This window comes from Sapajus apella, unplaced genomic scaffold (genome assembly GCF_009761245.1).
Source record: "Sapajus apella isolate SASKATOON/1434 unplaced genomic scaffold, GSC_monkey_1.0 scaffold14, whole genome shotgun sequence".
NCBI classification, from domain to species: Eukaryota; Metazoa; Chordata; class Mammalia; order Primates; family Cebidae; genus Sapajus; species Sapajus apella.
Window position 1 is genome coordinate 6,799,807 of NW_022436954.1, and position 15,516 is coordinate 6,815,322.

General features: G+C 58.0%; 1 protein-coding gene across 2 annotated transcripts; it reads right to left on the reverse strand.

Annotated features, from left to right (window-relative positions):
- Positions 1–1,215: 1,215 nt before the first annotated feature.
- RPS6KA4 (ribosomal protein S6 kinase A4) lies at positions 1,216–14,335 on the reverse strand. Of its 2 annotated transcripts, none has more exons than XM_032282961.1 (17): positions 13,808–14,335; positions 13,649–13,720; positions 12,723–12,941; positions 12,512–12,627; positions 11,864–11,971; positions 11,561–11,641; positions 11,368–11,471; positions 11,112–11,262; positions 8,235–8,399; positions 5,204–5,332; positions 4,896–5,029; positions 4,700–4,793; positions 3,837–4,010; positions 3,563–3,757; positions 2,750–2,909; positions 2,396–2,559; positions 1,216–2,145 (listed from the first exon to the last, which is right to left on the reverse strand). In XM_032282961.1, the coding sequence occupies exons 1-17, from the start codon at positions 13,860–13,862 to the stop codon at positions 1,948–1,950; spliced, it is 2,319 nt and encodes a 772-aa protein (XP_032138852.1). In that variant the 5' UTR covers positions 13,863–14,335; the 3' UTR covers positions 1,216–1,947. The 2 variants fall into 2 exon arrangements, with proteins under 2 accessions (XP_032138852.1, XP_032138853.1); XM_032282962.1 differs by having other exon boundaries at positions 13,695–13,720; positions 13,808–13,947.
- Between the last annotated feature and the right edge of the window lie 1,181 nt (positions 14,336–15,516).

A 15,516-nucleotide genomic window follows, 5' to 3' on the forward strand; every position in this document is an offset into this window, starting at 1 on the left:
GAGCTGTCAGGACATCCCCATGTGTGGACAAAAGGCCCTGACCTGCTGCGCCGGCAAAGGTGCTCGGACCACAACCACCCTGTGACCACACACACACACACACACACACACACACACACACACCTCGCACGGATCACGCAGGGAGGAGTCTCAGACATTCCCCGAGTGGAACTGCACTCTGGGATCCCAGTGAGGGAGGGCCCTAATGAGTACTGCTATTCCGCTCACTCCCACCCTCACTGACCACCCACCAGGTTCAAGAGACCGCCCTCCAAGGCCCACCCCTTCCCTACTCTTCACCCAATGAGCCTCCAGAGGGGAGGCCATGATTCAGATCTAAGCCAATCAGCACACTGCCTCCCTGGCCACAGTGATTGGTTCAGGGTGGGCACCTGACCTCAGTGGCTCCAATCAGAGCACATCTCAGGACTTCCCTTGGGAACCGTGAAACAGCTTCCATCTCCAGATTTCCATCTGGATCCCCTGGAGCGCCTGGCACCCGTCTTGAGCCCATAAGGAGAGTCCTCCAGACTGGACCACCACCAAGAAAACCATAAACAGCTGAGAGTCGGCAGCTGAGTCCTGATCATGTGCTTGAGTCCGGATTAGGTCTTGCCCGAAGCTATCGCGGAGTTGCGTAGTTACAAGAGCCCCCTAAAACCCTGTGTTTTGCTTAAGCAAGTTTGGGTTGGGTTTTCTGTTACAGACAGTCCCCGACTGACTTTTGCGGGACACAAAATTTTCGACTTACTATGGGTAATCCCATCGTAAATCAGGAAACTCCTTACCATTTATGATTTCTACTGAAAGCCTATCGCTGTGGCACGTGGTAAAGTTGAAAGCCCGTAAATCAAACGATCCTAAGTCGGGAACCGTCTGCTGTGTTGCAGGCATTAAAAAATGCATTTTCGGCTTTCAGCATTTTCTATTTAGGTTGGGTTTATCGGAATGCAGTTCCACCCTAAGTCAAGAAGCAGCTGTATTTACAAGCAAGAGAATCCTAAATGATGCCCAGCAGAGCTGGCCAGACATACACCCAGGATGAGAGTGGCGCCCTCCTACTGCTCATAGCAAAAGCCAAGGAACAAAGAATACCTTCTTGTCCAGAAGGGTCTGCCTGTGCCTCCCCACTGAGATCCCAGACTACACCGGCTGGCAGCTGTCTGCCCAGGATCTCTGCTACAGACAGCCACACCACGAACGCGAACACACAGATGCCACAGACAGCACTGGGTGGACTTTTATTTTAAAGTTAAAGGCACAGCCTAGATGGGCTGAGGCAGTGACCGTGGATGCCCAGCCCAGATCCCCAAGGCCCCACCCCCAGCCGGGAGTAGCTGTGCCAAAGGGGAGGCGGTGGGTGAGAAGGGGGCCTCCGCTTTCAGGGACCACCTATCTCCTTCCTTAGCCCCAGTAGGGGAGAAGCAGATGACATAAAGTGAGGCAGAAATGCTTCAGGGGGTCCCCCAGGGCCTCTCCCTCAGTCCCCCCAACACAGGTCTTTGGTGGACGTAATTGCACAGACAGTCCATAAAGTGACAGTTGAGGGGTGCACCTCCCAGGAAAGGGGCCTCAACGGAGAACAGAGGAGGGGGTCCCAGCTTAGGAGTGAGCACTCCTAACTCAGTGCTTAGAAGTGGGGGAGGGGCCCTTTCCTGTTGGAGCAGTGCCCCCGGAGGGGCCTTCTGCCCAGAAGAGGCAGTGTCGTGGGAGAGGGCCCCCCAAACCCCACTCCCCAGCAGGCCCCCCCTTCCCTGCATCTCTAACTCTATCCGGTAAAAAAAATTCTCTGCTTATAAAAATACTTCTGCTCTGTCTGGGAGTGGGGTGGGGTAGGAAGGAAGGACAGTCCCTGGGGATCAGGTCACCGCTGGCAGAGGCCTCCGGTAGTGAGCCCGGCTCCCAGGTCACAGCCCCAGTGAGGGAAGGGGGTCACAGTGGTGGGGATTAGGAGGGGGGCAGGGGGCCGTTGGCTCGGCGGGGGGCCCCCTTGGCGGCAGCGGGGGCTCGGCCCGGGGCGGCTGGTGCAGAGGAGCCCCGGCGGGAGGCGGTGGCGCTCCGCAGCTTCTGCTTCCGCCGCTTGGCCAGGGGTGCGTTCTCCACACTCTTCAGGAAGAAGCCCTCCCGCTTGCCCCGGTTGAACGCCTGGCAGAAAGGAAAGGTTGAGTGTCCCCATCCCCGCCTGACCCCGGCTTCCAGATCCTAGCTTTGGCCCCGATTCCCAGACCCTGCCTCCAGCCGCCTAGGTCAAGGCCGACAGGGCCTTGGCCTCCAGACCGACCTGAGGCCGAATCCAGTGCACCTCCCCTTTCTGGGCTCCGATGGCCCCGCCTCCCCAGGCCCCACCTCTCGAAACTCCGGCCACCCCTTCCCTTCCTCAAACCCCGCCCCTTACCATGAAGGTGGCGTTGAGCCCCGAGCGCACCGCGGGCCCGGAGGACTCGAGCACGTCGGGCGTCCGGAGCGGGGGCGAGGAGCGCGCGCTGCCGTCCTGCAGCCACGAGCTGCCCCGCAGTCCCTCGAGCTTGAGCCGCTTGGCGGGGTCCACCGTCAGGAGCCCTGGAAGCGAGGCAGGGAAGTGTGGGGAGGAGCCTGGCGCCAAGGCTGAGCCCCAAAGAGATCGTAACAGCCTCACTCTCCTCCCCTGCCCATCCCCAACCAGGACACTTGACCCAGGACCATCCCTGTCCCAGCGTAATCACATGACGTCCCCCTCCCCAGCCATGGTCTGTGACCTCCAGCTCCGCACCTCGGACCAGCTCCTTGGCTTCCTCGGATACGCCCTGCCAGGCCTCCCCGTCAAGGGAGAATCGCCCCTCGCGAATTTTGCACATGATCTCGGCCGCCTGACTCTGTCCGCCCTGGCCAGAGGCCCCCTGGAAGGGCACCTGCCCCGACAGCATCATGTACTAGAAGGGGTGAGGGGAAGATGAGACCGGCCCAGGCTGCGGGGCCGAGGCTGACCCCTCAACTCCCACAGAACCACTCACCCCCGACCCAGGCCACTCCCGAGGCCCACGGGTGGTGAACCCTGACTTCTTTTTTGTTTTTTTTTTTTTTTGAGACGGAGTTTCACTCTTGTTACCCAGGCTGGAGTGCAATGGCGCAATCTCGGCTCACCGCAACCTCCACCTCCTGGTTTCAGGCAATTCTCCTGCCTCAGCCTCCTGAGTAGCTGGGATTACAGGCACGCGCCACCATGCCCAGCTAATTTTTTGTATTTTTAGTAGAGACGGGGTTTCACCGTGTTGACCAGGATGGTCTCGATCTCTTGACCTCGTGATCCATCCGCCTTGGCCTCCCAGTGTGCTGGGATTACAGGCTTGAGCCACCGCGCCCGGCCGGTATGAACCCTGACTTCTAACCCCTAATACACGGATGCTCCGACTCCAGCACCAGAGCGACCCTGACTCTGTGTCAGATCCACCCCCCGTCCCAGCCTCAGACAAAACCCAGCCGCCCGCACCAAGATGACCCCTGTCCCCTTCCTCCTGCTGCTCCACATCAGGAAGACCCCAGGCCCAAGCGACCCTGCCCGCGCCTCAAGGCCCGCGTCCCATACCAGAATGACGCCCAGGCTCCAGAGGTCACACGACTCGTCGTAGCCCTGCTGCGCCAGCAGCTCGGGGGCCGCGTACTGCAGCGTGAAGCAGGGGGTCTGCATGGGCCCCCCGGGACTCTGCGGCCGCAGCCGCGCGAACCCGAAGTCGATGATCTTCACCGGGGCCCCGGGCGTGTCGTCGGCGTACAGGATGTTCTGCAAGGGCGGCGGGGCGGTGGTCAGAGGGAGCCCGTGGCGCCACAGCGCCGCCCCGCCGCCAAGGCCCCTGGCCCACCTCCGGCTTGAGGTCGCGGTGCACCACGCCCGCCTCCTCGTGCATGAAGCTCACAGCCGACACGAGGCTGCGGAGGATCTGACTCGCCTCGGACTCGCTGAAGTGCCGCTTCTTGCGGATGTGCTCCAGCAGCTCTCCGCCCCGCAGCAGCTCCAGGACCAGATACGTATGCAGCTGCGCGCGGTGCGACGGGCCACGGTCACCACCCACCCACCGTGGCGGGCCCCACCCACCACCCAGGCCCGGCGCCCGGCCCTCAGGCCCCGTCCATGTTCGAGCACCCCCTCCTCAAAGTCCCTTTTCTCTCTTTTATTTATTATTTTTTTTTTTTTGGAGACAGTCTGGCTCTGTCGCCCAGGATGGAGTGCCGTGGCTGGATCTCGGCTCACTGCAACCTCTGCCTCCAGAGCTCAAACGATTCTCGTGCCTCAGCCTCTCTCCCAAGTAACTGGGATTACAGGCGCACCACCATGTCAGGCTAACTTTCGTATTTTTCGTAGATATGGGGTTTCACCATGTTCCTAGGCTGGTCTCGAACTCCTGACCTCAAGTGATTCGCTCACCTCGGCCTCCCAAAGTGCTGGGATTACGGGCGTGAGCCACCGCGCACGGCCAAAGTCCCTTTTCTCGTCCATCCTCAGCTCTGCCTTGCTGTCCTCAGGCCCTACTCCCCTGAAATCCCGCTTCCTGTACATCCCTGGTCCCTTCGGGCCGATTTAGACCCCAGGCCCCGCCCAATCCGACCCTAGATCCTGTCCGAAGCGCCCCTCAAGCCCCGCCGCCTGCCTCTCTTCTCTCCGCCCTCCCCAGGCCGCCCTCCCCCGGCCGCCCGTGGCGTTTGGCTCCAGCCCGGAAGCCATCACCTGGTCTTGATGCACCTCGTGCAGATTCACCACGTTGGGGTGTGACTGGCACAGGCGCAAGGCGGCCACTTCGCGCTGCGTGCTCGCCTCCAGCCTGGGGGACCGAGCAGGAGGAGTTAGGGTGGCCGCGCTCCGGCCCCGCCCCCCGGACGGCACTCTCACACCCCCACCCCTGCCCCCGCCCGGGCCCGCACACCTGCGACTAAGGATCTTGACGGCGAACTCCTGGCCGCTCTGACGCTGGCGGCAGCGGCGACACACAGAGAAGCTGCCCTGGCCCAGCGCAGGCTCCCGCAGGTCCAGCTCGTACTGCTGGAAGAAGGGCGAGTCCTGGAGGCAAAGGCGAAGGCGAAGGAGGTGAGTCAGAGGTCCCACCCGCTAGCCCCGCGGCGCCGCCACGCCCCATGTCGGAGGGGCTTGGGACCCCACCGAGCCCACACTGCGGCGCTGGGTGGATCTAGGCAAAGAGACCCTGAGCCTGCGCTTCCGCGCAGCCCAGCCCACCTGCATCATGGCGCTCCTGGCCACCGCTGCCCGACCCGGCCGGTCTCCAGCACCAGGCGCTTCCAGCACATCGGTCATCACTGCGTTGTTGTGGTCGAAGAGGATGGAGGGTGCCACAAAGGAGTATCCCTGCAGGGCGGGAGTCCTAGGGTGGGCATGGGGGCTGGGGTGCAGGTGAGGAGACTGGTGGGGAACCCGGCAGGCCAGACCCTGGACAAGGGGGCAGTGGAGGCTTTCCAGTTGCATCCTGGTACACACAGGATGTATGGACACATTTTATTCCACCTGGAATTTTTTTGTTTTGTTTTGGTTTTTTTGTTTTTTTTTTTTTTGTTTTTTTCTGAGACGGAGTTTCGCTCTTGTTACCCAGGCTGGAGTGCAATGGCGCGATCTCGGCTCACCGTAACCTCCGCCTCCTGGGTTCAGGCAATTCTCCTGCCTCAGCCTCCTGAGTAGCTGGGATTACAGGCACGCGCCACCATGCCCAGCTAATTTTTTGTATTTTTAGTAGAGACGGGGTTTCACCATGTTGACCAGGATGGTCTCGATCTCTTGACCTCGTGATCCACCCGCTCGGCCTCCCACAGTGCTGGGATTACAGGCTTGAGCCACCACGCCCGGCCTCCACCTGGTTTTATAATCACTTGGGGCCATGTCTGTCCCCACCAGCCTGTGACCCCAACTTTCTCACCACAGCGACCACCTCTTCCTCCCCAGGTGCCAAGGGCCGCCTGTACTGAAAAGACCACTGAATGTATTGAAAGCATAGCCTAAGTTCACGCTTGGCTTATGAGAATCCAGCTCTACCTGCTGAGAAAAATAACCTTCTGCCTCCTCCCTTTCAAGGCAGACTTGGGCTTCTTCTGCAAGGGGAGCTACTGAAGAAATGCAAACGAAAACCAGAGTTGATTCTGTGCCTTTCCTGAAGATCCATGGCCTGGCAATTTGAGGAGTTTTCAAGGATAATTGTAATTGTGTGTTGTGGCTAGGCACAGTGGCTCAGGTCTGTCACCCCAGCACTCTGGAAGGCCAAGGCAGGAGGATGGCCTGAGCCCAGACTTCAAGACCAGCCTGGACAACATAACATGACCCCATCTCTAAAAAAATGTAATTAGCTGGGTGTGATGGCACTTGCCTGTAGTCCTAGCCATTGGGCAGGCTGAGGTGGGAGGAGCTACTTGAGCCCAGGAGATGGAGCTTGCAGTGAGCCATGGTTACCCAGCTGCACTCCAGCCTGGGCAAAAGAACGAGACCCTGTCTCTAAAAAATAAATAAATAAATGAATGAATAAATTTTAAAAAAATAATAATTTTAAAAATAAACTGGCCGGGCATGGTGACTCACACCTGTAATCCCAGCACTTAGGGAGGCTGAGGCAGATGGATCACAGGGTCAGGAGATCAACACCATCCTGGCTAACACAGTGAAACCCTGTCTCTACTAAAAATACAAAAATTAGCTGGGTGTGGTGGCAGGCGCCTGTAATCCTAGCTACTCAGGAGGCTGAGGCAGGAGAATCGTTTGAACCCGGGAGGTGGAGACTGCAGTGAGCCGAGACCTCACCACTGCACTCCAGCCTGGGTGACAAAGCGAGACTCCATCTCAAAAATAAACAAAATAAAACTATGTGTCATTTTCTCCTAAAAGTGTCTCCTAAAAATGTAGTATCCAGATCAGTACCTGAACATTTTAGGCACTCACTACACATTTTTGAATCATTAAATGAATGAATGAAAGTACCTATGAATTCATGAGAAAGGATTTTCTTATGAGGACTGTGAGACAATGGAATTTGGACATTCAAGCACAGAGTTCTCAATCCTAAGAGCTTCACAGAAGGGACTTATCTAGCCATACTTGGTCTGTCTGTTAAACAGACCATGCTGGTTTATTTAGTGATAATGATATGATATCATTATGGCAACATGATAAACTGGCCAGAAGGAGGTGCTGTCCATAGAGGACTGCAGCACAGAGAAAGGGTGATCCCTGGGCCAGAAGCTTGCCAGGTAGATTACTGTAGGGAACGTACTCCAGGTATCGGGAACAGCATGTGCAAAGGCACAGAGGTGTATTCTAGAACCGCTGAGCAGTTCGGTCCTGCCCTCCAGGGCATCAAGTAGGAAAATGATGAGAACTGAGGCTAAAGTTCTGGGCAAGGACCACATCATGCAGGGCCTCAATGACAAGCAAAGGGAGTTTAGACTTGTCCAAAAGGTGTGAGCTTCTAAAAGTCAGTGGAGAGGCCTGTTCCCCCAGGAATGTAACGTGCTATGCCAAGGGCAGGCAAAGCCACAATATCAACATGCATCTCCTCCTAGGTGTCCATGTGAGAAGTGAAGATTGTTTTTCTTTTTTTTTTTTTTTGAGATGACGTTTCACTCTGTCATCCAGCCTGGAGTGCGGTGGTGAAACCTCGGCTCACTGCAAACTCTGCCTCCCAGGTTCAAGCGATTCTCCCACCTCAGCCTCCTGAATAGCTGGGGCTGTAGGCGTATACCACCACACCTGGCTAATTTTTGTATTTTTAGTAGAGACGGGGTTTCACCGTGTTGGCCAGGCTGGTCTCGAACTCCTGACCTGAGGTGATCCACCCAAGTCAGCCTACCAAAGGGCTGGGATTACAGGCGTGAACTATCACACCTGACAGCAAGTGAATAATTTTAAACAATATTTTTACATAACAATAAAGAGATGATGGAAAAGAAGGGAAATTAACAGGTTTAAAGATAAACCATGAACTATCAAACTCGCATCCTGCCCTGGTGGCCTCTGTGACTGACAACCCCAGGTCCCCTATAAGTGGAGACGTCTAGGGGAGATGCTGAGTCCCACTCAGGACACAGGGCCTGTGTGGGACACAGGCAGTGTCCTCGGTCAGCCAGGGCTCAGGACACAGGGCCCAGGCAGTGTCCTCGGTCAGCCAGGGCTCAGGACACAGGGCCTAGGCACTGTCCTCGGTCAGCCAGGGGTCAGGCAGACGGCAACGTCTCATCTCTCCTGCATCCAGATTCCATGAGTTTCCCCTCACCTGAAAGATTCGGGGGTCCCCAGGTGGGGGGCTGCCAGGGGGTGAGTAGACAGGCTCCAGCCGAGTGAATTCCTCTGCAAAGTTGCCCACATCCAGCTCTGAGCGGATCTGGGGCCGGAATGGGGCTGGAATCTTCCTGGCAGCCAGAGCAACCCAATCCAGGCCCTGAGGAAAGGGAATCAGAGAGGAGGTATCAAAGGTCAGGAACCGGTTACTCCCTGCACCCAGGCCACCCTCCCTGGGCAGTTCCTCCATGAGGCAACGGCCCATCTGCATTTGGGGTGAGTAGCTCTTCCTCCTACCTCCCTGGCTTCTCTCTCCCTCTGATAACACAATCCCTATTCCGCTTAAAGAATCACCATTCCGCCACACTTAGTTCTGAATTTTTAATAGAATTGGCATGAAAAGGTCAGGTGAGGTGGCTCAGGCCTATAATCCCAGCATTTTAGGAGGCCGAGGTGGCTGGATCACCTGAGATCAGGAGTTCAAGACCAGCCTAGTTAACATGGTGAAACACTGTCTCTACTGAAAATACTAAAATTAAAAATTTTAAAAATTGGCCAGGTGTGGTGCACATCTGTAATCCCAGCTACTCGGGAGGCTAAGGCAGGAGAATCGCTTGAACCCAGGAGGCGGAGGTTACAGTAAGCAGAGATCATGCCACTGCACTTCAGCCTGGGTGACAAGCGAAAACTTCACCTCAAAAAATAAAAAAAAGAATTGATGGCCGGGCACGGTGGCTCACACCTGTAATCCTAGCCCTTTGGGAGGCCGAGGCGGGTGGATCGTCTGAGGTCAGGAGTTCGAGACTAGCCTCAGCAACATAGTGAAACCCCGTCTCTACTAAAAATACAAAAAATTAGCTAGGCATAGTGGCGGGCACCTGTAATCCCAGCTACTCAGGAGGCTGAGGCAGGAGAATTGCTTGAATCTAGAAGGCAGAGGTTGCGGTGAGCCAAGATCGCACCACTGCACTCCAGCCTGGGCAATAAGAGCAAGATTCCGTCTCAAAAAAAAAAAAAAAAACAGAATTGGTGTGAAAAACAAACAAATCTCTTTCTCCTACTGGACTGAAATCTAGGAGGATGTGCTCTGGAACTGCTGGGGACCCTCTCAGGGTTAGACGAAGTCCCCATGCAGAAAAGCAGAAACAAAAGACTTAGTTTCAGCACCTGGATGTGGTCTTGCCTTAAGTCAGACCACTTTCCCGTGGCCTTTTCACTTATGGGAACCAAAATGTGCCCTTTTCTGTTTAAGCTAACGTGGCAGTACCTGTTGATTGCCTGTTCAATATCCATTCTCCCTGTCCTCCTTAGAACCGTAGCCCCAGTTTTATTCCAGGACCCAATATACACAATTAAAAGAATATTTTACAAACTTGCTTGCAGTTAGGGGTGACCAAAACGTATCAGCAAAGATTGTTAGGTAGGACTCCAGGAAAAGATCCTCAAGAGGGAGGTTGCTAGTTGGCAAGTGGCTTTTTTGCCCCTTCTCCTTCTTCCTGCTCCCTGACTGGGAGACAGCCTAGATGGCAAGAGCTCCAGCAGCCATTTTGGACCATGAAGCAACCCTGGGGATAGAAGCTATATGCTAAGAATTTTAAAAAATTAAAAAACAAAAAGAAAGAAAGAAAAGCTTGGATTCCTGAAGACAACATGGCACTGCAGCCCTGGTCTGCTAATCTGGATTTCTTTTATGTGAGAAGAAAAATAAGGAAACCTGTATCTTGTTTAGATCACTGTTCATTCTGATCTCTGTTGCTGGCACCAAACTTTACTCCAACAGATATCACCATTTTGATATGGACTTTTTGTCACTTGCAGCCAAGATGACTGACTAAGGCTGGAAGGCCCCAGTTCTACCACCAAGGCCCTCCGCACTGCTATCACCAAAGAAGCTGTCCAAAAACAGGCAGAAGGAGGCCCTGCGCAGTGGCTCACATCTGTAATCCCAGCACTTTGGAAAACCAAGCAGGCAGATCACTTAAGGCCAGGAGTTTGAGACCAGCCTGGTCAACATGATGAAACCCTAACTCTACTAAAAATGCAAAAATTAGCCAGGGGTGGTGGTACGTATCTGTAATCCCAGCTACTCGGGAGGCTGAGGCAGGAGAATTGCTTGAACCCGTGAGGTGGAGGTTTCAGTGAGCTGAGACCAAGCCACTGTGCTCCAGCCCAGGAGACAGAGTGAAACTCTGTCTAAAAAATAAGAATCAGGTATTTGTGAGGGTGATATGAACTCATGTCCGCAAAGGGCTGACACACAGTAGGCATTCGCTGTCACAAGGCCCTGCTGGGTGATGACACTGGCCAGGCCAAGCACCTGCCAGTGCAGTCTCACGAGGCCAGATTCACTCTGCCCTGCACTCTAACGTGCGTGTGCTCCTAACAAGCGAGCAGACACCCATGTGTGGCGATCCACCGTCCACCTGAATGACAGGCACACAGACTGGACAGGGACAGGGACAAAGAACAAAATGCCTGGGCGGGTGCTGAGAGCCATAAGTGTGGGTTTTAGTACTGATTTGGGCCAACAGGAGATCTATCTAGAGCCAAGGCCTGTTCCCAGCTCAGCACCATTTACTGTGCCATCTGGGGCAGGTCACCTGCCTTCTCTGAGTCTGTCCAATGACAGGACTGACCAATCCACTCTCAAGTCCCTGAGAGCCACAAAAGCCAACGAAGCTAGAATGTTTTCTTTCAGGAATGCATCTGCCAAGTTTCAGTGGGGATGGATGCGAAGAGAAACCGGACTTGCTTTCTTTCTCTGGGGGGATTTCCAAATCGAGTGAAACTGACCAGGCACAACCTCCACCTGGAGCAGCAGCCCCGCCTGGGCATGCACCAGGAGGTGTGGGGCCCGAGCCAGGCACCTCACCTGGAAGAAGGGGTGGTTCTGGACTTCCTGTGCCCCCTGGGGCCCCGCGCCCAGTCGCTTCTTGGGATCCTTGCAAAGTAGCCGCTGCAGCAGGTCCTGCGCCACAGGCCCGATCCGAGGGGGGAAGGGAGGGGAGCACTTCAGGATCCGTCTGAGGGGATTGGGGGGGCGTCAGGGGCAGCGAGCCCCCCCCCCACAGCCCTGCCCAACCAGGCCCTGCAGCCCCCTGGCGCCCTGCACGTCCAGCCCTACTCACCGAGACACTTCAGCCTGTGTGTTCCTCTCGCCCTCCAGTGTGAAGGGAGAGGCCCCCGTCAGCAGCTCAAAGAGCAAGATGCCCAGGCTCCACCAGTCCACAGCCTGCCATGGGGAGCCAGGGTGAGGGCCTGCGTCTCCCCTGCCTCATCCCCCTTTCCTCCTCCCCCAGCTCCACTTCCCTGCCAACCTACCTTGCCATGCCCCGCCTTGCTTCGGATGATTTCGGGGGCCATGTATTCTATGGTGCCACAGAAGGAGAAGGTCCGCTCTTTCTGGGAGGGCAAAAGGTCCCATTTGGATGTCGAAGCCTCTGCTGTGCCCCCACGCCCCACAAGGCCCAGAGTAGGACTTGCTCAGCTTGTGAGGTTGGAGCTGAGCCGTGGAAACGTCCCGGAGTTACTCGCTTCTGCACCCCCAGAATGCAGGCCCAGAGCAGGAAGAGGCAGGAAGAAGCCTTGGATGGGGCGCCACAGGCAGAGCCAGCCTCCACTCACCTCCTCCGTCAGGAACTCCTTGCTCAGCCCGAAGTCCGTGAGGACAATGTGGCCCTCAGAGTCCAGCAGCACATTCTCCAGTTTCAGGTCTCGGTAAATGATGCCCAGCTGGTAGGAGCAAGAGGAGCGCTGAGGCTTCCTCCCCCAAACCTCCCTAGCCCCTGCAGCTCCTGGGCCTGCTCAGGATAAGGAGACCCCCCCAGAGAAGATCATCTGCCTGTAGAGGGGTCTTCAGGGCAGAGCCACTGAATAAGAAAGGCCATTTAAGATATCAAGCAAGGAAAGAGGGACCCGTGGGACAGGCTCTAAGGTCCCAAAGAGAGGAAAGTCTGTGTGAAGAGCCCCATTTCCAGGAGGCCCTGGGAGCCAGGGCGTGAGGTTTCCATTTGAGGAAGTTCTGTGAACACAGCCCAAGTTCCCTGAAAGAGGAAAGCCCCTTCAAGGAGGTGCCAGGGGAGGGGACCCCCGCCAGGCCACACTGAGGCTTCTTGCAAGGGGTCCTGGGGAAGCAGCTCCAGTTCCCACCCCACTCACCACTTGGCCCCCAGGAACCCCAGGGGGAAGCCTGAGGCTGCCCAGCACGCAGGCTTATTGGAAGGCCCAGACCCAGTTCCCATGGCAACAGCCTGTGGCCAGGTCGTCACCCACCTTGTGCAGGTGTTCCAGAGCCAGCACGATCTCACCCCCGTACACGCGCACCTCAGCCTCCTTGAAGTACTGGCGCTGGTAGAGGTGGGTGAACATCTCCCCGCCGCTCACATAGTCTGGGAGGTGCAGTGGAAGTCAAGATGCAGCCCCATCAGGTGGCCTCGCCTGCCCCCAGCCACTCCACCCGCGTAGGGACGTGGCGTGCGCTCACCCAGGATGAGGTGCAGCTTGGCATCCGTCTGGAAAGCGTAGTGCAGCGTGACCAGGAAGGGCGCCTGGCGCACCAGCTCCAGCACGGAGCGCTCGGTGCGCGTGTGCTCCTGCGTCTTGGCGCGCTGCACCAGCGCCGCCTTGCGCAGCACCTTCATGGCGTACAGCTTCCCCGCGTCGTGCCCGCCCGCCTTCCGCACCAGGAACACCTTGCCGTAGGCTGTGGGAGCAGCAAGTGGGCGGAGGGTAGGCGGTGAGCAAGAGAGCGGTGCAGGCTTGGGGGTGGGGGCGATGCCAACCCAGGAGGGTGTGCAAATTAGGCGAAGGAGCTGGGGCGAGAGGCAGGTGTGCAAAAAGCTGGCCGAGACTTCTAAGGAGAGGGTGTGCACAGCCCGGGAAGGTGCCCAGCAAAACCAGGGAAGGGATGTGCAAAGCTGGTGGGGAGCAGCAACTCCAGGGGGCCTGCAGCGAGGCGTGGGGGCGGGGCATGTTCAAACCCGCCAGCGACCAGATGGATGTGAAAAGGTGCACATGAGGGAGACAGAGGTGTGCACCTGGCTGGGGACGGGATGTGCAAACCAGCGCTGGAGCATTTGCCAAATGTGGGAGGGGGCGCTCATATTGGCCGAAAGGGAGGAGCTATGCAAATCACTTGGGACGGGTGCAGGCCCCCTCCCCACTGTGTCGGCAAATCCGGGGGGCATGCACGCACAGGACCTTGCAGGGAGGAGCGATGTCAACGTGGAGTGCCCTGGAAGTGGGCATGCAAAGCCTGGCAAGGCAGGGCGGGGCAGGCAAGGCAGGCTGTGCCGGGAAAGGGTGGGGGGCCTGACCAGTGGCCTGGCCCTGGCCCAGGCCCAGGAGTGAGCAGGCAGGAGGTCCGGGGCACCAGGCCTGGGACGCCTGCCCGTGGATGGGGGTCCTCACCTCCCGTGCCCAGCACCTTGAGCAGCTCGAAGTTCTCCACGCTCACCTTCTCCTCGTGCCCGGTCAGGTTGGCTGCGGGCACAGGGGGCGAATGAGCCCAGCCGGTCCATGACCCGGCCCGACCCACTCCAGGCAGCCTCGGTCAGGCCCCACACCCACCTTCTGTGATCCGCAGCTCCACGGCGCAGCCCTCATCCTCGTCCTCGTCCCCCATGGCGGGCGGGTCGCTATGGCCCGCGCGGCTCGGGCTCCGGGCGGCGCCGGTTACATGGCGGCTCCGGCCGGGGCGGGCGCTTCCTGGTGCCGCCTCCGGGGCCGAGGCGGGCGCCGGCGCCGCCTCCCGGCTCCCCGCCCTGCGCGGCCTGAGTCAGGCGGCTGGAACGTGACAGCGCCGGTCTGCGGGTGGGCGGCTGGCTGGGGCGGCCCCGTCTCCCGAGCCCCCCAATCCCCCACAGGCCTCAGGATCGTGCGCTCCGGGACCTTACTCGACTCTCCGGGGAACTGAAAACACCCCGTGGGAACCAGCCCCGGGCCCGTGGGGAACCTGGAGCCTCTGGGGCGTTTGTCCCCAAGCTAGGGGTCTGCCCGGGAATGCCTGCTGCAGCTAGTGGCCGGAGGACACCAGGAGCCTGTGCCCCAAGGTAGGGGCGCGGGGTGCTCCCACAGGTGTCTATAGAACTCTCCTTCCAGGCCGGGCACGGTGGCTCATGCCTGTAATCCCAGCACTTTGGGAGGCTGAGGCGGGCGGATCACAAGGTTAGGAGTTCAAGATGAGCCTGACCAACATGGTGAAACCCCGTCTCTAAAAAAAAAAAAAGAAGAAAAAAAAAAAAGAACTCTCCTTCCACCAGCACCAGCCCTGAGGGCAACCAGGCGTCTTCTGTCCAATTCTCTCAACACACGGGAAGCGAAGGACTAAATAAAAATCACAGCCCAGCAGCCCCATGTGTGACCTCATGCTTTCGACCACAGCCAGGAGGGAAAGGCAGACATAGTCCCCTTGGCAGGCTCAGGCCGAACCTCTCCCCCTCCTACCTCTCCCCCTCACACCTCTCCCCCTCACTTCTCTCCCCCCGGGGCACCTCTCACTCCTGTGGCCTCGGCCCTGGTGCTGGGCAGACTGAGAGGGGAAGTCACTGAGCTCTCAGGCAGTGGGGCCCGCCCCACTCCATCGTCCCAGGGGTGGCCAGTCAGGTCCCTCTCCCCAGCAGACTGGCCTTTACAAGGAGGAGCCTTGTCACCGAGTGGGGGGCTGGAGCCAAGCCTGAGACCCCATGGCCAGGAGGGGTGGCCAGCTTCTGACCAGTTCTCTGTAGACGGGGCCTGCAGAAGCACGGCAGCTCCAGCCACTGTGCAGCTCCCACTATGCGCCACCTGCATCTCGTGTGTCCTCCCCTGTGGTCTCCTAGCTCCGTGCAGTACCCAGCTTAGAGACCTGAGTAGGCCTCAAGAAGGGCTAACAGCACCACACGGGGCTGCCCCTCCCCGCGAGGCCCAGGGCCCCTGCTGACTGGTCCTCCTGAGCCTCTGCTCCCTCTTCTTCCTGCCTTCCCCTTCCTGACCACCAACAGGCCACCTAGCACAGTGACATAACCATGAGAACCCACCCCCTGAAGCCGGTGGGGAGGGGCTCTCAGCTCCTCTACCAGCTGGAGGCCAGGGGGCCCACCCCACACCCCTGTCCTGTGAAGCCTTGGCTGAGAGGAGGAGGGACTCAGGCTGCTGCAGGTCACACCGGGGAGGCTGGACGGGCCACCCCGCCCAGCTCTGCACTCCCCAAGTTCAGGCTGCCTCATCTCAGCCCTGGGCAGCCCCACCCTCCCTAGCCGGCCCCAGGTACCCTGACTCACATCCTGCACCCCAACCTA